The sequence below is a fragment of the Chiloscyllium plagiosum genome, unplaced genomic scaffold, assembly GCF_037043375.1.
Source record: "Chiloscyllium plagiosum isolate Xiang-an unplaced genomic scaffold, Cpla_swu_hap1 HiC_scaffold_47, whole genome shotgun sequence".
Taxonomy (NCBI): Eukaryota; Metazoa; Chordata; class Chondrichthyes; order Orectolobiformes; family Hemiscylliidae; genus Chiloscyllium; species Chiloscyllium plagiosum.
This window is the reverse complement of record NW_028270185.1, coordinates 4513327-4536138: the sequence shown is the minus strand read 5'-3', so window position 1 is coordinate 4536138 and position 22812 is coordinate 4513327. Positions and strand designations below refer to the sequence as shown.

Below are 22812 nucleotides of genomic sequence, written 5' to 3'. Positions count from 1 at the left end.
GTGGCGGTCAGTAAATAGGCCCAGAGTGGAAGCATGGCGGTCTAAATAGGCCCAGCGCAGACTCATGGCGGTCAGTAAATAGGCCCAGCGCAGTCTGGTGGCGGTCAGTAAATATGTCCAGTGCAGGCTTGTGTCGGTCAGTAAATAGGCCCACCACGGACTCATGGCGATCAGTACAAAGGCCCAGCATGGACTCATGGTGATCAGTACATAGATTCAGCACAGACTCGTGATCAGTACATAGGCCCAGCACGGGCTCATGGCGGTCAGTAAATAGGCCCAGTGCGGGTTTGTGACGGTCAGTAATTAGGCCCGGTGCGGGCTTGTGACAGTCAGTAAATGTGTCCAGTGCGGTCTTGTGACGGTCAGTACATAGGCCCAGTGCAAGCTTGTGACGGTCAGTAAATAGGCCCAGCCCAGACTCGAGGTGATCAGTACATAGGCCCAGCACGGGCTCATGGCGATCAGTACATACGTCCAGCGCAGTCTGATGGCGGTCAGTAAATAGGCCCAGCACAGACCGGTGGTGGTCAGTAAATATGTCCAGCGTGGACCCATGGCAGTCAGTAAATAGGCCCAGTGTGACTCTTGACGGTTAGTACATAGACCCAGCATGGACGCATGGCAGCAGCATCAGAGAGAGCTTGGGTGCATTGATGACAAGGTCCTAGCGCCTTCTCATGGCTACTGAGGGAGAGGCAAGTTTGGGTTCCTGACGGTGTCTGCTTCCAGGGCAGATTTGTAGAGGTGAGTTTGAGCTCAGTACAAGACACTGCAGCATTGGCAGTGGCAGCATCAGCAGGTGGACCTGAAGCAGACTAATGGTAGCCGCAGGGTCGAGTTTGGGCTGGTGTGGTACCTGGCATCAGTGGCATCTGCATTGGCGAAGTGCAGCAAGGTTCATAATGGCCGGGGTGTCAGTGGAGGTGAGATGGCCCCAGACAATGGGTGACTGATTCCAGTGATGGCGGCATGGTGAAGTGACTCGTGCCTGGCCATCAGGCCCATGGTCCCTGGTGGAGCCCTTAAAAAGAAGGACCGTAAAGTTAAACCATTTTTCTTTATTCTTCTGCGTTTACATTCTACATTTTGGTTTATTTCTCTGTGTTTTAATGTGGCGCCAGAGAGTGGTGACAGTATACAACACTCTTTACTGTATTATATAACAAAATACACGTGACAATAAATAAATCAAATTAATTTGCCAGATTTCTCCATGCCAGCAGGGACTGCACTTTAAAAAGTACCTCATTGGCTGTAAAATGCTTCAGGGTGTCCTGAGATCATGTCAATCTCTGTGGAAATGTACATCTCTCTTCCTTAACTCTCACCTCTTTACAATCCATTACAAACTCTTTAATATCTCCCTAAAACCCTGGAAGAAGCAAGTAGGTCTTTAATTTCTCAGCGAAAAAGTGTGACCCCTCACCTAGCTTCTCATGCAATCTCTGACTTACACATGCTGTCGTTGGACACTTAAGAAAATGTCAGAAAGCCGAATGCTTTAGAAAAGAGATTAAGAAAGAAAAGCTGCAAATGGCGGAAATGCAAAATCATATCAGAAATTACTGGAAATACTCAGCAAGTGAATCAGCATTGAAAAGAGATAAGATGAATTAGTGCCTTGGGTGGAACCACTGATGTATAATCTCGCTCAGACCATCCACCTATCAGATGGTGACTGACTTGCTTTGCATTTCCGGCAATTTTCTGGTGTGTATCCTGAATGGTTTGAAAGCATTCTGTATGAGAGTGGCTTGGTGGAATGTACTAGATCAAAACTATGTCTTCTAGTTCCAATACTTGCTGAGGATTCTTAGTCTTGAGCACACCATTCTGTGACCTGGGAAATAGCAGGAAGCAGTTGCCGAACTTTCAACCGAATTAGTGTTTACAATTATAAATGGGATAGAAAAGGAAATCTCTCTTCCGTTGATGTGATATGAATATTGTGCGTAAATCTGATCATATTGTAAGACAACCAGTGAACTCTAGAGAACAACGTTATTTGATGTAAAGAAATACTGAATTTTTATAGCACCTTTCACAATCACTGGATATCCCAAAGATGTTACAGCCAATTAATTATTTTTTGAAGTGTTATGCTTGTTGTGGTGTTTGAGACAGCAATGTGATGATGCACCAAATAATCTGTTTTTTTTCTGATGTTGATTAAGGGATAAATATTGGCCAGGATACAGGGAACGTTTCCTTACTGTGCTCTGAGGCAATGCCTCATGATGCTTTACATCCATCCGAGCAGACAGGTGGGGTCTCAATTCAGCAACTCATCTGAAAGACAACACTCTCTGACAGCATAATATATAGAGTCATAGAGATGCAGACCAGATATCCCAACCCAATCTCGTCCCATCTGCCAGCACCCGGCCCATATCCCTCCGAACTCTTCCTATTCATGTACCCATCCAAATCCCTTTTAAATGTTGCAATTGTACCAGCCTCCACCACTTCCTCTGGCAGCTCATTCCATACACGTACCACCCTCTGCATGAAAATGTTGCCCCTTAGGTCTCTTTTATATCTTTCCCCTCTCACCCTAAACCTATGCCCTCTAGTTCTGGATTCCCCAACCCCAGGGAAAAGACTTTGTCTATTTATCCTATCCATGCCCCTCATAATTTTGTAAACCTCTAAAAGGTCACCCCTCAGCCTCCGACGCTCCAGGGAAAACAGCCCCAGCCTGTTCAGCCTCTCCCTGTAGCTCAGATCCTGCAACCCTGGCAACATCCTTGTAAATCTTTTCTGAACCCTTTCAAGTTTCACAACATCTTTCCGATCGGAAGGAGACCAGAATTGCACGCAATATTCCAACAGTGGCCTAACCAATGCCCTGTACAGCTGCAACATGACCTCCCAACTCCTGTACTCAATACTCTGACCAATAAAGGAAATCATACCAATCACCTTCTTTACTATCCTATCTACCTGCGACTCCACTTTCAAGGAGCTATGAACCTGCACTCCAAGGTCTCTTTGTTCAGCAACACTCCCTAGGACCTTACCGTTAAGTGTATAAGTCCTGCTAAGATTTGCTTTCCCAAAATGTAGCACCTCGCATTTATTTGAATTAAATTCCGTCTGCCACTTCTCAGCCCATTGGTCCATCTGGTCCAGATTAGGGAACATCTCTGGGACACCCGCACCAATCAACCACACCGCCCTGTGGCCCAACATTTCAACTCCCCCTCCCACTCTGCCGAGGACGTGAAGGTCCTGGGCCTCCTTCACCGCCACTCCCTCACCACCAGACGCCTGGAGGAAGAACGCCTCATCTTCCGCCTCGGAACACTTCAACCCCAGGGCATCAATGTGGACTTCAACAGTTTCCTCATTTCCCCTTCCCCCACCTCACCCTAGTTCCAAACTTCCAGCTCAGCACTGTCCCCATGACTTGCCCTACCTGCCTATCTTCTTTTCCACCTATCCACTCCACCCTCCTCCCTGACCTATCACCTTCATCCCCTCCCCCACTCACCTATTGTACTCTATGCTACTTTCTCCCCACCCCCACCCTCCTCTAGCTTATCTCTCCACGCTTCAGGCTCTCTGCCTTTATTCCTGATGAAGGGCTTTTGCCCGAAACGTCGATTTTACTGCTCCTCGGATGCTGCCTGAACTGCTGTGCTCTTCCAGCACCACTAATCCAAAATCTGGTTTCCAGCATGTGCAGTCATTGTTTTTACCTAGTAATCTGAGGTAACCCTCTTCCCTGTCCACTACACCTCCAGTTTTGGTGTCATCTGCAAACTTACTAACTGTACCTCTTATGCTCGCATCCAAATCATTTATGTAAATGACAAAAAGTAGAGGGCCCAGCACCAATCCTTGTGGCACTCACTGGTCACAGCCTCCAGTCTGAAAAACAAACCCTCCACCACCACCCTCTGTCTTCTACCTTTGAGCCAGTTCTGTATCCAAATGGCTAGTTCTCCCTGTATTCCATGAGATCTAACCTTGCTAATCAGTCTCCCATGGGGAACCTTGTTGAATGCCTTACTGAAGTCCATATAGATCATATCTACTACTCTGCCCTCATCAATCTTCTTTGTTACTTCTTCAAAAAGCTCAATCAAATTTGTGAGACATGATTTCCCACGCACAAAGCCATGTTGACTATCCCTAATCAGTCCTTGCCTTTCCAAATACATGTACATCCTGTCTCTCAGGATTCCCTCCAACAACTCAGGATTCCCTCCTCCACCGAGGTCAGGCTCACCGGTCTATAGTTCCCTGACTTGTCTTTACCGCCCTTCTTAAACAATAGCACCACTTTTGCCAACCTCCAGTCTTCCGGCACCTCACCTGTGACTATCGATGATACAAATATCTCAGCAAGAGGCCCAGTAATCACTTCTCTAGCTTCCCACAGAGTTCTCGGGTACACCTGATCAGGTCCTGGGGATTTATCCACTTTTAACCATTTCAAGATATCCAGCACTTCCTCCTCTGTAATCTGGACATTTTGCAAGCTGTCACCATGTATTTCCCTACAGTCTATATCTTCCATATCCTTTTCCATAGTAAATACTGATGCAAAATATTCATTTAGTATCTCCCCCATTTTCTGTGGCTCCACACAAAGGCCGCCTTGCTGATTTTTGAGTGGCTCTATTCTCTCCCTTGATACCCTTTTGTCCTTAATAAAATTGTAAAAACCCTTTGGATTCTCCTTATTTCTATTTGCCAAAGCTATCTCATGTCCTCGTTTTGCCCTCCTGACTTCCCTCTTAAGTATACTCCTACTTCCTTTATACTCTTCTAAGGATTCACTCAATCTATCCTGTCTATACCTGACATATGCTTCCTTCTTTTTCTTTCACCCTGACAGGAATATACTTTCTCTGGATTCTTGTTATCTCATTTCTGAAGGCTTCCCATTTTCCAGCCATCCCTTTACCTGCGAACATCTGCCTCCAATCAGCTTTTGAACGTTCTTGCCTAATACTGTCAAATTTGGCCTTTCTCCAATTTAGAATTTCAACTTTTAGATCTGGTCTATCCTATTTCATCACTGCAGAGCTGCACTGAAGTGTTAGCTTTGATTTTTGTGCTCAAGCTGTATTTGCCATATAAATGGAGTGGCAACATACAGGCCAGAATCCTGCAGTGAGTAATTCACCTCCTGACTCTCCAAGGTCTGTCCAAGGAGTGTGATGGAATATTCCCCACTTGCTTGGGTGACTACAACTCCAAAAACACTCAATAAGCTTGACACCATCCAAGACAAAGCAGCCTCGCTTGAATGACACCACATCCACAAGTATCCGCTACACCACCGCCACTCAGTAGCAGCAGTGTGTACCATCTAAATGTTCCCCAGCAGACATTCACCAAAGACCCTTAGACAGCACCTTCCAAACCCACAACCACTTCTATTTAGGGCAAGGGCAGCAGATACACGAGAACACCACCATGTGCGACTTCCCCTCCAAGCCTCTCACTGTCCTGACTTGGAAATATATCGCCGTTCTTTCACTTTTGCTCAGTCAAATTCGTAGAACTCATGCCCTCAACAGTATTGTGGGTCTACTTACATCATATGGACTGCAGCGGTTCAGCAGGGCAGCTCATCACCACCTTGTCAAGAGGCAACTACGAATGACCAATAAATGCTGGTCAGGCCAGTGACACCGAAATCCCCATGAGAGGATAATAAAAAAAGCCTTGCAGTGTGACTTGAACCAGGAGCTTTTTGATTCAGAAGTATGTGCTACCTACTGAGCCAAGGCTGACATACAGGGCTCTGACAAAGAACAACGATGGATTGTAATGACTGCCCAGTTTCCAAAGCTCTCTGCATCTTGTCTGAATTTTGATATAGACTTCAAGGTAAGCTGAATTTATGGGTTAGGCAGATGAGTGTTATCAGGTCTCAATCAACATCTGATCAGGGCAGAGAATATTGTTTCAATACTCCTAAGTTGTTAATGCCATTTATTAAGCTCCATTTTTTTCTTCTAAAATCCAGTGTTGTTCTGCATAGTTGTGGTGGACTAAGGAGTCTGTTTCTGTGCTGTGTGGCTCTATGTCTCTTGGGGCTTATGATGAGATTATAGTTGAGTCCATTAGATTAGATTAGATTCCCTACAGTTGTGAAACAGGCCCTTCGGCCCAACAGGTCCACACCGACACTCCGAAGAATAACCCACCCAGACCCATTCCCCTACCCTATATTTACCCCTGACTATTGCATCTCACACTATGGGCAATTGAGCACGGCCAATCCACCTTACCTGCGTGGAAACCCACGCAGACACGGGGAGAATGTGCAAACTCCACACACAGTCACCCAATGTGGGAATCGAACCCAGGTCCCTGGTGCTGTGAGGTAGCAGTGTTAACTGCTGAGCCACCATGCCACCCATTAAGAAAGGCTAGGAATAAAGTTGTTTCTCAGCTCTTGATTAATGAACCAATTTTTTTTTAAACAATTCAGCAATTTAATGTTTATTTTTCTGATGCTAGCCAGAAAATGTATTGAATAAAAACAAAATATTCTGGATGTCAGAAATTTGAAATAACAACAGTGCTGGAGAAACACAGCACGTCTGGCAGCATCCATGGAGAGAGAGAGAGAGCGAGAGAGAGAATATGATTCTTCTGAACTGACTTATTTGTTTTTGCAATTTTGACCCAATGGAATTTGAACTTGACTTCTAAGTTGTTAACCCAGCTTCATAACCACTGGACTGTTATGCTGTGCATTTGGCTCAGTTCCACAGGTAGGCATGTGCTGAGAAACAATCAGTGAGGATCCAATCCTCCACCCTTTCATTACTCATGCATTATTATCTCAGGGAAGAAATCTGTAGAAGGAGTGTTACAACTTGTTTATGGTCCTGTCTTTTTTTAAAGGTGTGTTTTCACCAAAGTGTAAATTCCACTTCAAAGGGTGTGACCTGGGCAGGGTCCTGAGCTTCTGACATGACAACAGGATCACTACATTTATATATCTTCTGCCTCCAGCCCTCAATCTCCATTGCAATGAAAACTTGTGAATATTTTTGTGTGGGCTAGAAAAAGATATGTACATTTCTATAACATGTTTCAAGATGATCTTTTATAGCCAGTTAAGTTTTTTTTTGAAGTGTATTTACTGTTGTAGGAGACATAGTAACCAACTTGGGCACAGAAAACTCCCACAATCAAGCCTGAGCTAAATGACCAAGTAATCTGTTCCAGTTATAGACCTTTTTGGCACTAAAGGTGGAGGATATTCGTCCCATTTAGTTCATACAAGGTCCCTGTGGACCAATTCAGTTAGTCCCATTCCCTCACTTGATCCCTGTAGCCCAGAAAACTTATTTTCTTCAAGAGTCCATCCAAATCCGTTTTGAAATCATTGATTGTTTCAGCTTTCAACTCTCCATGGGCAGAGTATCCTAGGTCATTCCACTCACTGCATAAAAAGATTTTTCCTCATATTTTCCCTGTATCTCTTGCCCAAAATCTTAAATCTGGTCTACAATCAGCTAATGGAAAGAGCTCTAATCCTGTCACAATCTTGTACACTCCAACCAAATCTCTTTCTCCACATAGAATAATCCCAGTTTTTCAAGTCTAACTCCGTACCAGAAACCTTACCATCCCTGGAACCATTCTGCTATTTCCCTCTGCAGCCTCTTGATGATACTCAAATCTTTCTTAAAATGTGGTGGTGGCTGGAGTAATAAATATTGACCAGGACACTGAGGAAAGCTCCTGTGGTCTTTCAAAACATGCTGAATGATTTTCTTTACATCCATCTGAAAGAAAAGAAAGGGGTCTTGATTCAGCTGGAAAACCATATTGCTAAAGAAAATGCAGTGTGCTTTTGGTACAGGTTTGTGAATGTTGATTAATTTTTTGGGGGTTTTTTTCTGCTCCGAAGCCAGGCTATTTCATATTAATCTAACATTACATCACTCTTCAGTAATTAAGGCTCTTTGATCCTAAATGAACAACAATTTAATACGAATGATCATCAGTCAGACAAAAGGTACCGTGAACACGCCTAGAGAGGCCACAGACTGGTCAGATCGGATGCTGCACATAGTTCTCCACCCTGCCAATACTGGTTCTGTTGCATAGAAAGAATGTTTATTTTAAATGACAGTGTAGGGTCAAGGCCTTCAGTGAAGGATATCACCAAGGTTAGGAAGTGAAGAGGAGATAAAGTAAATGAAGTTGATTACAATGTTGCCATCTGAGTTTTAAAAGCACAAATGGTTGCATGGTCTTAAGAAGGAGTTAGCTAGGGAGTAGGTGACAAAGGCAACAAGATATGCATAGTGCTCTTAACTCAATAAAATCTGCAAGGTTATTTCACAGGAGCATTATAAAACAACATGACACTGAGCCACATAAGGAGATTCTAGGTCAGACATCCAAAAGCACAGCTAGGTGGAAGTGGATACTGCAGATGCTAGAGATTAGAGTTGGATTAAAGTGGTGCTGGAAAAGCACAGCACGTCGGGCAGCATCTGAGAAGCAGGAAAATCGACGTTTCAGGCAAAAGCCCTTCAACAGGCAAAAGCCCTTCCTGTTGAAGGGCTTTTGATTTTTGCTTTTCCAGCGCCACTCTAATCCTGATCCAAAAGCTCAGTTCTAAAGCTAGGTTTTGAGTAGGAAATTGAGATAGAGAGGTGTCAGGAATGGAATTCCAGAGCTTGGGACTCAGGTATCCGAAGGCAATTGAAAAAAAGGCTTGCAGGACGTAACTAGAGATGATCAATATGAGATAGTCATCAAGAAATCCAATAGGAAATTTTAGAAATAACTTTTTTACCCAAAGAATGGTGAGAATGCAGAACTGATGACCACAAGAATGTGCTTGAAGCAAATAGTACAGATGTATTTTAAGAGGAAGCTAACAAAGCATATAAGGGAGAAAAGATGGAGGGTTGTGATACATTGATTACATTGTTGCCATTTGAATTTTAAAAGCACAAATAGTTGCATGATCTTAGGAAGGAGTTAGTTAAGGAGTAGGTGACAAAGGCAACAAGATATGCATAGTGCTCTTAACACAATAAAATCTGCAAGGTTATTTCACAGGAGCATTATAAAACAATATGACACTAAGCCACATAAGGAGATACTAGGTCAGACATCCAAAAGCTCAGACCTGGAGGTCGATGAGGAAAGATGAGAAGAGGCTTGAGTGAAGCTTAAACACTGACATGGATTATTTGGGCTGAGTGGACAGTATCATAAATCCTCCATAATCCGGTGGAACATACAAAATGGAATAAGTAGGCCACTTTGGCCCCTGAGCCTGCTCTGCCATTCAGTAAGAATGGCTAATCTGATTACTCCAGATTGCTATACCTTCCTGACCCAGACCAGAACCCCCATTTCAAATCAAGGATCAAAATGAGAAGCAGTTGCATGGGAATATCTTGGAAAGTTGTGGGGCTGGAAGAAATTAGATTTAATGAGGGACAAGGCAATGAATGATTTGAAAACCAGGATGAGACTTTTAAAATTGAGATGTGGCTTGACCAGGAACGCTTAAGTCAGCAAACACAGAAGTGTTAGTGACAGAGCTTGGTGTTAGTTAAGAGATGAGCAGCCACGCATTAGATGACATTAAATTTACAGAGAGTAGAATATCATATGGAATGTTTTACAGTTATACCAGGCCTTGGTAAGACCTCATCTGGAATACTGTGTACAGCGTGGATCTTCTTATTAAAGAAATGGTGCAGATGTGTTGGAAGCAGTTCAGAGTAGGTTTGCTAGACTAATACCTGGAATGGGTTGGTTGTCTTATGAAGAAATGTTGGAATAGACTCTACTTGTATCAGCTGGAGTTTAGAAGAGTGAGAGATGACTTGATTGAGATGTATAAGATCCTGAGGGAACTTGACTTGATAGATGTGGAGAAGATGTTTCCGCTTGTGGGAGTACCTAGAATGAGGGGTCACTGTTTAAAGGTACAGGCTTGCTCATTTAAGTCAGAGATGAGTTTTTTTTCCTCAGAGGGTCACAAGTCTTCAGGAGTCTCTTAATCAAAAGTTTCTGGAAACAGAGTTTTAGCACAGAGCAAAGCAAGGGGTGAGAGCTTATTGGGAGGTCAGGTTAGATGGCAGTGCGGATTAATCAGATCAACTACAATGTTATTGAATAGCAGGGCAAGTTCAAGGTACCAAGTGACTGACTCCTATTTTGTATGTTCCATAGGATATATGGCACAGTTGTTTTGGTCCAACCAGTCCATGCCAGTGTTTATGCTGTACTCAAGCCTCCTCCCATCTTGCCTCATCAACATTTATTCTAACGCTCTATTCTCTTTTTTCCCTTATATGTTACTTTAGCTGCCCCTAAATGCAACTGCACTATTTGCTTCAACCATGCTCTTCTGGTCCCAAGATCCACATTCTTACCACTCTTCGGGTAAATTCCTATTGAATGTTTTGGTGACTAAATCATATTGATGTCTCTAGTTGTGTTCTTCCCCACAATTGAAAACATCGCACATACATTCCAAGACCCTTTAAGTAATTGCAAATATTCTTTTAAATCTCAAATCAATTGTGAACATCGGTTAAAGATTTTTTTTTCCATTCTAGGATCATTCAAAACTATGGACAAGTTTGGAACAGGAGTGATTAATATCACCTATAAAGAGGTAAGTAAGGAGACTTATTCACCAGTAACTAAAAGATGCACTTTTTGAAGATTGAATTCTTGAGCAAAATGTAGATATAATTTCTCACTGCCAATAACAACATATTGGCTTGGGCTCTGATGGTCTTCCCTCTGCTCACCATGGTCTGACTTCCTCCTCATTTGCTTGCCCACATCAAGTTACACCAACTGCACTTGAATGCCCTTGCTCCAGTGAAATGCAACCCAACAACTTGTGATTTGTTTAAGCTTGAAGCTGGTTTGCATTTCACTGGAGCAAAGGTTTTGGTGATACCTAACCTGGATTTTGCTGACAGGAGAAACATATTGCTGAGGTTTATGTCTTCAGGACAAACGCAAGAGTGCAAAAGTTCAAAATATCACATCTATTTATACTATAGGAGAAAAGGGTGCTGATTGGCTGGCAAGTTGACTTGGATTGGTTGAAGCACTATAATGAGGAAAGTAATGTAGAACTATCAGCTCCTAAACTCCAGATTAAGTCAAAAAAGGTACAAGGCTTGAGCAAAAAAACCATTTTGTTTTTGGAGATTGGGTCCCTGCCAGTGAATGCATGATGTTTATAGCAAGTATAAATGAGTACATGGCAAAACACTCCTGAAACATGTCTCTCTTCAACAAGATTCAGATCAAAACTAGCCAATTTACTGTATGCAATTAAACTTGCATGTCATTTGTTACAGTGTCATTTTTGACTGATTATATACCCAAGACATTTCTTGTAAGGTTTCACTAAATTATAGATGCAAATATTGTTCTTGATGTAACTTTTCTTGCAATGAGTTGTTAGCATCTCCACGAGTTGCTGTCATTGTATGCACTAATAGGGAATTATCATTTCCCAATCTAGTTTCCTTTAAATACACTTTTTTCTGTTCTTTTCCCTCTAGTGGCTCCAGATGACTATGTACAGCTAGGATTTTACAACCTATATAGTCGCTCAGCTGGAAAAGGAGCTCTCACTCAAGATGGTTCAGAATAGCTTTGGCTCTTGAGAGTCTGGTGGCAACCATTCAGAGTCGGACTCCCTGGTTATAACATCAAATCGATGGCAAATCCTCCATTAATCCATTGTTGATTGTTAGAAAATCCATCTGTTTCCCAGTGTCCTTTAGGGAAGGAAACTGCCACCTGACACGTGACTCCAGACCCACAGCAATATAGTTGCCTCTTAATTCTGCTCTGGCAATTAGAGATGGATAATAAATGCTAGCCTAGCCAGCGACGTCCTCATCACATGAATTAATTTTTAAAAATCCTCATTGATTTCTGATGTGTTACTGTAGATAGCTCATTGAGACACTTACCACAAGAAATTCCAGCACCGTCAGGAAAACTCAAAGTCATTTACTCATCTTTTCCCTGTATTGATGACTCAATCCTTGAAATGTTTTCTCAGAACTCCAACTTGCTGCCAGTTGACAATATGTTGCATTTATACAGATAGGTGATCGGTTAACTGGAAGTTAGTGATAGAGTCATAGAGATATACAGCACGGAAACAGACCCTTCAGTCCAACTCGTCCATGCTGACCAGATATCCCAACGCAATCTAGTCCCACCAGCCAGCACCCGGCCCATATCCCTCCAAACCCTTCCTATTCATATACCCATCCAAATGCCTTATAAATGTTGCAATTGTACTAGTCTCCACTGCTTCCTCTGCCAGCTCATTCCATGTAGTTCTGGATTCCCCCACCCCACGGAAAAGACTTTGTCTATTTATCCTATCCATGCCCCTCATAATTTTACAAACCTCTATGAGGTCACCCTTTAGCCTCTGACGCTCCAGGGAAAACAGCCCCAGCCTGTTAGTTAAGACAGCGAGTTGCATAGTCTTTCTCATCTAAGTCCGAAGATGTGAATTTAACTAACATTCCAGAGATTTGAGCAGAAACTCCAGACTAACATTCCCAGTCCATTAAGCTGCAATGTCAAAAGTGCTGTTTTAAGGATGGGACGTTAAGTAGATGGCCTGAGTCTTTCATAGCAAAGAACAGGGAAGTGCTTGCTGGTGTTCTTACTAAATATTTATACCTCAACCATCATCACCATTAGAAAACATTACTTGGTCGTTATTACATTGTTGCACAAATTGACAGACTCATATTTCCTGCTTAACAGTGACCACATTTCAAAAAGTATCTCACTAGTTTCAAAACACTTTGCGAAATCTTAGGTTGTGAAAGGTACAACATAAACACAAATCTTTCTTACTTTTAATTCCTTTTCTTGCACAATTTCTAACCTTAGAAATGTACTGCACTATTGTGTTTGCTATTCACTTCAGTCTCTCAGTTAAGGGTGAACCAGTAGGGAGATGACAGGGTAGCAATACTTTCACTAGGCTAGTAATCTATAGACGCTCAGGGAGGAGACAAAAGCAGAAAACAGATCATCAGAACTGATGAAGGTTTACTAGACCTGAAGCGCTAACTCTGCTTTCTCTCCATAGATGTTGCCAGACCTGCTGAATTTCTCAAGCAATTTCTGTTTTTATTTCAGATCTCCTACATTTGCAGTTTTTTGTTTTACTTTTGTGCTCTGGGGACATGGTTTCAGGTTTAAGTTTGTTTAACAAATCGGTGATTAAAAGCTTGTGTCAGTAATGGTAAAAATGGAACTGTTGTCGATTGTCATGGAAACCCATCTGATTCACTAATGTTCTTCAGGGGGAAAATCTGCCATCCTTAATGTGGTAATTTTTAATTGCCTTCAAATGGTGGAGGAAGCAGCGCAGTTCAGGGATAATTAGGGATGGTGACAAATGATGGTCTTGCTAGCAACATCCACGTCCCATTTTTTTAAAAATCCCAATGTCTATAATAAAAATAAAAATAAAAAGCTGCACTTTTGATGTTCCAATGAAAGACCATCTCAACCTGAATTGTTAACTCAATTTCTCTGCACAGATGTTGCCAGACCAGACCGACTGAGTATTTCAGCAACCAAAGTAGAGTATTTTGTTTTTGTACTTTCCTATATGTGCTATTTTCCACATAGCGAATGACTGCTTACAATTTTAGTGGGTTAAAAATGGCAGCAATTTGAAGTAAAAACCACAGGAAATTAACCAATTCTCACCTCGCAGTTTTAAGAGTTTAAATATAAAAACTGTAGCTCATTTGGAATTGTTCATTTGTTTGATTTTTTTTGCACACTGTAATGCACTGTAGTTATAACACATACTATATAATAAAAAATTGCATTTAAAGAAATTGATTTTGTTTATTTTTATTTTTTAAAAAAACATCTCCTTATTTCAGCATTCACCTTTTTAAAAACAGGAAGCTGACCTCACTGGAGTTTACTGTCTAACTCCCACTCCTTCTGAAATAGTTTTTTTTCTTTTAAAAAAATTAACCTATTCAAAGAATCCTCTGGAGTAGGTGGGACTTGAACCCAGGACTCCTCACTCAGAGGTAGGGACACTACTACTGCACCACAAGGGCCCTTTATACTGTGTTGTCTTTATGTGCATTTAAGAGTCATAGAGATGTACAGCAGAGAAACAGACCCCTCAGACCAAATCATTCATGTCCTAAATTAATCTAGTCCTATTTGCCAGCACTTGGCTCATATCGATCAAAACCCTTCCTATTCATTTAACCATCCAGATGCCTTTTAAATGTTGTAATTGTACCAGCCTCCACCACTTCCTCTAGCAGCTCATTCCATACACGCACCACCCTTTGCATGAAAAAGTTGCCTCTTAGGTCCCTTTTGAATCTTTCCCCTCTCACCCTCAACCTATGCCCTGTAGTTCTGGACTCCCCCCACCTTCGTGATTTTATAAACCTCTATAAGGTCACCCCTCCGCCTCCAATGCTCCAAGGAGAACAGTCCCAGCTTATTCAGCTTCTCCCTATAGCTCAAACCCTCCAACCTTGGCAACATCCTTGTAAATCCTTTCTGAACCCTTTCAAGTTTCTCAACATCCTATAGGAGTGTGACATCTGCTTGGCTGAATAATCAGTGCACACACTATGGATTGAACTGAATTTTTAAATGATGTTTCTGTAATTCCAAGAGAGGGTTAAAAATTAGCCTGAGTTAGGAAGTTATGAGTTGCAGTTGATAATCCTATAATACTTTGATTGAGGGACTGTTGCATGCAGTAGGTGGTACCTTTGGATGCAACATTAAACTGAAATTCAGTCAGCCTTTTCAGCTGAATGAAAAAGATTACTCATGGAAGAAGTCTAAGGGTGTTCTTCCAGTGACCTGCTAAATATTTATCCCTCAATCTTTATCAGAACAATATATCTGATCACTTACCTCATTGCTGTTAGTGAGAACTTGCTGTATGCCAATTGAGTGCTGTAATGCCCACACCCCCACCCCCAAAAAGTGACTGTATTCCAAAAAATAATTGACTATGAAATGCTTTTGAATGTAGTGAGAATTGAGATGCTAGTTTCTTCTTCACTTGACCTCTTGGTGAAACCTCCATTAATAAGCAATCTCCTTAGCAACCCCTCCAGTAATTTTGTATAGAGTTGTCTCTGGCTGACTTGCCTGGCTACATTTTACATTCTCATTTGACACAGCAGGCAAAAGGTCAATAATTTCTTTCTGGTTGGAATTAGATTGTGAAATGTCAACATTAATAACTATAATTTATAGCTGGTCTGCATGTTATGGAGATTATCTAGCAAGTAGCTGAGTCTTCCAGTGAATGATGATAATCTAGACTGACTACTACGGTTCAGACATTAAGCCTGGCCATTTTCAGATACATGTAAAGTATATAGCATTATCACAGATGTCCTGCAGTGTGGAAGCAAGCCATTCAGCCCATCAAGCCCATACCGAACCTCTGAAGAGTATCCCACCCAGATCCCATCCCTCTACCCTATCCATGGAGCCCTGCATTTACCATAGGCGAAAGTGAGGAGTGCAAATGCTGGAGGTAGAATTGAGAGTGTGGTGCTAGAAAAGCACAGCCGGTCATGCAGCATCTGAGGAGCTGGAGAAATTCCTGATGAAGGGCTTTTACCCGAAACGTTGATTCTCCTGCTCCTCAGATACTACCTGATCTGCTGTGCTTTTCCAGCCCCCTGCATTCACCATGCCTAACCAACATATCCCTGGATACTATGGGGAAATTAGCATGGCCAATCCATCTAACCTACACATCTTTGGACTGTGGGAGGAAACTAGAGGAAACCAACGCAGACATGGGGAGAATATGCAAACTCCATACAGACAGTTGTCTGAGGGTGGAATTGAATCTGGGTCCATGGTGCTGTTAGGCAGCAATGCTCACCACTGAGCCACTGTGCTGCAGGAGGAGGAAGCACTCCTGGCCAAGTTATTTGTTACATCAAAATATTCAGAAGCCAATTATCTGCCATTTGTTCATCCGTTATTTTGAGATCTTGATCTGCACAAACTACTAGTCATATTGGTAACAGCAGAGACTAAACTTGCTAATTATGCCATTGGTTATGAAGCACTTTGCAATGTCATAAGGACTTGAATGGTGTGTCCCTTGTTATTCCCTCGTTCAAGAAAGGAAATAGGGATTACCCTGGGATTTACATACCAAGAAAGTCTTACGTCAGTGCTGGGCAAATTATTGGAGAAGATTCTGAGAGACAGTATTTATGATTATTTGGAAAAGCATAGTTTGATTACAGATAGTCAGCATGGCTTTGAGGGACAGGTCATGCCTCACAAGCCTTATTGAATCTTTTGAGGATGTGACAAAACACATTGATGAAGGTAGAGCAGTGGATGTGGTGTACATGGATTTTACCAAACGTTCATTAAGGTTCCCCATGGTAGGCTCACCCAGAAAGTAAGGAGGCATGGAATACAGGAAAATTTGAATGTCAGTATACAGAATTGGCTGGCACAAAGAAGACAGAGGGTGGTAGTAGATGGAAAGTGTTCAGCCTGGAGCTCGGTGACCAATAGTGTTCCACAAGGATCTGGGTCTTTGCTCTTTGTGATTTATATAAATGACTTGGATGAGGAACTGGAAGGATGGGTTAGTAAGTATGCTGATGACATTAAAGTTGATGGAGTTGTGGATGGTGTGGAGGGCTATTGTAGATTGCAATGGGACATTGACAGGATCCAGAAATGGGCTGAGAAGTGGCAGATGGAGTTCAACCTTGTAAAGTGTGAATTGATTCATTTTGGAAGGTCGAATTTGAATGTAGATTACAGGGTTAAAGGCAGGATTCTTGGCAGTGTGGAGAAACAGAGGGATCTTAGTCCACATCAGTAGATTACTCAAAGTTGCCATCCAAGTTGAAAGGGTTGTTAAGAAGGCGCAGAAGAATTGAGTTTAAGAACTGCGAGCTTGTGCTGCAGCTCCATAATGCCCTGATTAGACCACACTTGGAATATTGTGTTCAGTTCTGGTCACCTCATTATAGGAAGGATGTAGAAGAGGAGAAAGTGAGGTCTGCAGACGCTGGAGATCAAAGTTGAAACTTTATTGCTGGAACCGCACAGCAGGTTAGGCAGCATCCAGGGAACAGAAGATTCGACGTTTCGGGCACATGCCCTTCTTCAGGAATGAGCAGAGAGTGTTCAGCAGGAGAAGATAAAAGGTAGGGAGGAGGGACTTGGAGGAGGGGCGTTGGAAATGTGATAGGTGGAAAGAGGTCAAGGTGAGGGTGATAGGTCGGAGTAGGATGGAGGCGGAGAGGTCAAGAAGAAGACTGCAGGTCAGGAAGGCGGTGCCGGGCTGGAGGGATTCGGCTGAGACAAGGTGGGGGGAGGGGGGATGAAGAAACTGGTGAAGTCCAAGTTCATCCCCTGTGGTTGGAGGGTTCCCAGTCGGAAGATAAGACGCTCCTCCTCCGACCGTCGCGTTGTTGTGGTTTGGCGGTGGATGAGTCCAATGACCTGCATATCCTCGGTGGAGTGGGAGGGGGAGTTGAAATGCTGTGCTACAGGGTGATTGGGTTGGTTCGTCCGGGTGGCCCAGAGGTGCTCTCTGAATCGCTCCGCAAGTAGGCGGCCTGTCTCCCCAATATAGAGGAGGCCACACCGGCTGCAGCGGATGCAGTAGATAATGTGGGTGGAGGTGCAGGTGAATCTGTGGCGGATATGGAAGTTTCCTTTGGGGCCTTGGAGAGAAGTGAGGGGGGAGGTGTGGGCGCAAGTGTTGCACCTCCTGCGGTTGCAAGGGAAGGTGCCGGGAGTGGAGGTTGGGTTGGTGGGGGGTATGGATCTGACAAGGGAGTCGTGGAGGGAGTGGTCTCTACGGAAAGCTGATAGAGGAGGGGAGGGAAATATATCCTTGGTGGTGGGGTCCGTTTGGAGGTGGCGGAAGTGACGGCGGATGATGCGCTGTACATAGAGATTGGTGGGGTGGTAGGTGAGGACCAGTGGGGTTCTGTCCTGGTGGCGGTTGGAGGGGCGGGGCTCAAGGGCGGAGGAGCGGGAAGTGGAGGAGATGCGGTGGAGGGCATCGTCGATCACGTCGGGGGGGAAATTGCAGTCCTTGAAGAAGGAGGCCGTCTGTGTTGTGCGTATTTTGAACTGGTCCTCCTGGGAGCAGATGCGGCGGAGACGAAGGAATTGGGAGAATGGGATGGCGTTTTTACAGGGGGCGGGGTGGGAGGAGGTGTAGTCCAGGTAGCTGTGGGAGTCGGTCGGTTTGTAGTAGATGTCCGTGTTGATTCGGTCGTCTGAGATAGAAACAGAAAGGTCTAGGAAGGGGAGGGAGGAGTCCGAGACTGTCCAGGTGAATTTGAGGTCGGGGTGGAAGGTGTTAGTGTAGTGGATGAACTGTTCAACCTCCTCGTGGGAGCACGAGGTAGCGCCGAGTAGCCATGGGCACCCGCATGGGCCCCAGCTATGCCTGCCTCTTCGTAGGGTATGTGGAACAATCCATCTTCCGCAACTACACTGGCCCCACCCCCCATCTTTTCCTCCGCTACATTGATGACTGTATCGGCGCTACCTCGTGCTGTACCTCCACCCACATTATCTACTGCATCCGATGCAGCCGGTGTGGCCTCCTCTATATTGGGGAGACAGGCCGCCTACTTGCGGAGCGATTCAGAGAGCACCTCTGGGCCACCCGGACGAACCAACCCAATCACCCTGTAGCACAGCATTTCAACTCCCCCTCCCACTCCACCGAGGATATGCAGGTCATTGGACTCATCCACCGCCAAACCACAACAACGCGACAGTCGGAGGAGGAGCATCTTATCTTCCGACTGGGAACCCTCCAACCACAGGGGATGAACTTGGACTTCACCAGTTTCTTCATCCCCCCTCCCCCCACCTTGTCTCAGCTGAATCCCTCCAGCCCGGCACCGCCTTCCTGACCTGCAGTCTTCTTCTTGACCTCTCCGCCTCCACCCTACTCTGACCTATCACCCTCACCTTGACCTCTTTCCACCTATCACATTTCCAACGCCCCTCCTCCAAGTCCCTCCTCCCTACCTTTTATCTTCTCCTGCTGAACACTCTCTGCTCATTCCTGAAGAAGGGCATGTGCCCGAAACGTTGAATCTTCTGTTCCCTGGATGCTGCCTGACCTGCTGTGCTGTTCCAGCAATAAAGAAGGATGTAGAAGCCCTAGAGAGGGTGCAGAGGAGATTTATCAGGATACTGCGTGGACTGAAGGGCATGTCTTATGAAGAAGGGTTGAGGGAGCTAGGGCTTTTCTCATTGGAGCGAAGAAGGATGAGAGGTGACTTGATAGAGGTGTACAAGATGATGAGAGGCATAGATAGGTTGGATAGCCAGAGACTTTTTTTTCCCAGGGCAGAAATGGCTATCAGGAGAAAGCGTAGTTTTAAGGTGGTCGGAGGAAGGTTTCAGGGAGATGAGAGAGGTAGGTTCTTTATGCAGAGAGTGGTGGGTGCATGGAATGCACTGTCAGCAGTGGTAGAGTCAGACACATTAGGGACATTTAAGCAACTCTTGGATAGGCACATATATGATGGTAAAATGAAGGGAATGTAGGGTAGGATAAAAGGTTGGCACAACATCAAGGGCAGAGGACCTGTACTATGCTGTACTGTTCTATGTTAAAATCAAACATTATGAAGCAGAGAATTGATCCCCAATCAGTGCTGAGTTAGTTGGACTCAGATGCAACCTTTGTATCTTTGAATTAGGGCAGGTAAAATCAGCCAGATGTTACATCCTGGTTCCTATCCGTGGACACCTGCTGAAGTGATTTTGAGGACATTGAGCAAGGAGATAACCAGGCTCTGAAGTTAATCTGACAAAATTTGCACCAACATTTTACTTGCTGGCATCTGTGTGTTCTAGATCTGATAACTAATCTACACCATGTTAGCTGACTTTCAACCATGTTGAAGCCCAAAGAAGGCTGGGTTCACAGGTTATGGAGAAATGGAGTGCAGGACTAAATTGGACAGTTCTTACAAAGGCCACATGATGGGCCAAGTGGCTTCCTGCTGAACTAAGATTGCAACCTATGACCCTATGAATACTAGATCTCCATGCCCTGGAAGAGAAGCCATTCTCATTTGCAACTGATCCCTTTCAGGAAGAGTCTGCAGGTGAGGGACAGTGAGTAGCTAGGGACTGGAAATGCGCTGGCTGGAAGTGTGGTTGATTAGTTCATTTGAGGCTTTTAAGAGGACATTATTTGGATAAAAATATCATGCAAAGTTATGGAGACAAAGTAAGACAAAGCATTGGGTGATGATGCACATTTGAAGAGTCAGTGCAGACACGATGGGCCAAATGGCATCCTTTTGCACCACAATACATCTGGGATTCTGAGACATGAGGACAGAATGAGGCTTGACCACTGCAGTGATTGAAATACGGTCAGTCAGCTGGACCTCAGAGTATGAGTTTCCTGATTGGAGCTGTTAATTCTGGTCCAATCAGGGAGCCCTGGCTGGCAGAAAAAAGGGGTGAGTACCGCTGTTAGGCTGTAGTGTTGGGGTAAAAATAAGAAAAAAAACAAAAATAAAACAGGAAGGTCAGACAGTAAAAAAAAAGATTGAAGAAAAGAGTGAGTGTCAGTGATCCTGACACTCTGGTACCTGACCCTGTATGAGGCAGTACTATGGCCAAGGACTGTTCGTGTGTAACTATAGGGTGACTTGGTGATGAGATATTGGACTCTGAGGAATCATTTCAGCCATGATGTGCATCATGGTAAACAGCTTGTTTGTAGATTTGTCCAAGTCCACGTATGAGGGTGACGGTTTGGAGGGCTACTGAGGAATTATAATCTTGTGTAAATCAGAAATGGAAGATAAATGAAGAAAAAGCAGAGTGTAGAAAAGATAGATATATAACCAAAATAGGGGTGTTTATAAAGCACCTTCTTGAACTCAGGTCATGGCAAAACATTTTTCAGCCAATTAAGTATTTTTGAAGAGTAGTCACTGTTGTAATGTAGGAATCTTGACAGCCAATTTGTGCACAGCAAGATCTCACAAACACAATGTGATGAAGGTAAGATAGCATGCTTTTGGTAATGGGGGAGTAAACACTGGCTAGGACACCAGGCAGAACTCACTTTTCCCTTCTAAGAAACATTTGTGTTAGTTCTTTTATGTCAGCTGAGAGAACAGACTAAATCTTGGTTTAAGATCTCAACATAAGCACAGCACTTCCCTTGGCCCTGAAGTGAGGCTTTAGATGCCATCTGACCTGGGTGAGAGAGTACCGGAAGTGACGCAGTTAACAATAACAACGTCAACAACTTACATCTATACAGTGCCTATTCATGTAATAAAACACAAAGTTTCTTCATAGCAGAATCATAAAGTTTACCATCGAGCACAAAGTGTCATAAGGGTGACTAATAGTTTGGTTAAAAGAGATAGGTTTTAAGTAGTATCTTAAAGGAGGAGAAAGGTAGATAAAGATTTTCAGAATTTATGGTGTAGGCAAGTAAAGATCTGGTGCCAATGGTAAAGCAGTTAAATGCTCAAGAGGCCAGACTTAGATGACTGTAGAGTTTAATGAGGATTGAGGGGCTGACATGGGTTAGAAAAAGGAAAGGAGTGAGTCCACCAGGGATTCGTAAACAGGAAGTAAAAGTTTAAAATTAAGACATTGCCTGACTGGAAGCCAATGAAGATCTGAGAGCACAGGAGTGCAAATTAGCACATGGGCAGCAATGTTTTGGATGTCCTTAAGTCTATGAATGGTAGAATGTGGGAAGCCATCCAGAAGTGGATTAGAACAGTCAAATGTCAAGATGAGTCAATCAAGTGTGGAGCTGGATAAAGCACAGCAGATCAAGCAGCACCAGAGGTGCAGGAGAGTCAACATTTCATGTCAGAACCGGAGTCCTGATGAAAGGTCCCAACCTGAAATGTTGACTCTCCTGCTCCTCTGATGCTGCTTGACCTGCTGTGCCTTTTCCAGCTCCACACTTTATCAGTTTCTGACTTTCCAGCATCTGCAGTCCTCACTATCTCCAATCTCAAAACAACAAAGGGACGAATGAAAGTTTTAGCAGCAAGCAAGCTGAGGGTAGGACACAGTCAGGAAATGTTATAGACGTGGAAAAGATTGTGTTAGTAATGGCAACAGCTGTATGTTGAGAATCTCGCTTTGGTATCAAGTGTAACAGCAACCTGCAAACAATGCGGTTCAATCTCAGTTGCCAGGGAGATTGTCTGAGACTAGCCTAGCAACTGAATCCTCATGAATGCAAATTATACGAAGATAAATTGTGAAAATGAATTCAATAAATCAAGCAGTGTCACATTAGTTTAAGGCAAAACAAGAACAGCACCTAGACTTTTGAAAAAAGTTCAGCTCATTCATTGATGTCCTTGGAGAAGGGAATCCCCACCACCAGCTGCTCTGGGCCTCCACATGACTCCAGCTCTATTCTATGTGATTCTAATGTCGTCTGATGTGTCCTAATAAGCCAGTCAGTTGTAAAACTAAAAATAAAATTGCCACTAAGCAAGAAGAGTTACTACAATCCCAATGCGAATGCGATGTGTTGGCCAGCTTCACCTGTAGCCCAAGGACAATTTAAAAATTGTGCGTGGATTATTTTTATATAGTCTTTTTAATTCAGCAAAACTACACGAAGGTGTGTCATTAGAATTTATGATCCCCCAATACTTGATTACATCCCTGTGTGCTTAAGCAGCAATATGTAGTTGAATGAGTACACTGAAACCTTAACAATTAATGGCATGTCTCACGGGCTGCATCTGTCACTCA

The 22812-nt window shown here is 43.6% G+C and overlaps 1 protein-coding gene across 1 annotated transcript in view; it reads left to right on the top strand.

Moving 5' to 3' along the window:
* LOC122542749 (calpain-9-like) overlaps window positions 1-13871 on the top strand; it is a 58512-nt gene extending 44641 nt beyond the window's left edge. Inside the window, exons 19-20 of the mRNA XM_087984012.1 lie at window positions 10575-10633; window positions 11544-13871. Of these exons, the coding sequence (XP_087840138.1) occupies window positions 10575-10633; window positions 11544-11570 (86 nt within the window). The 3' untranslated portion in view covers window positions 11571-13871. The remainder of the gene's footprint in view (window positions 1-10574; window positions 10634-11543) is intronic.
* The last annotated feature ends 8941 nt before the right edge of the window (window positions 13872-22812 follow it).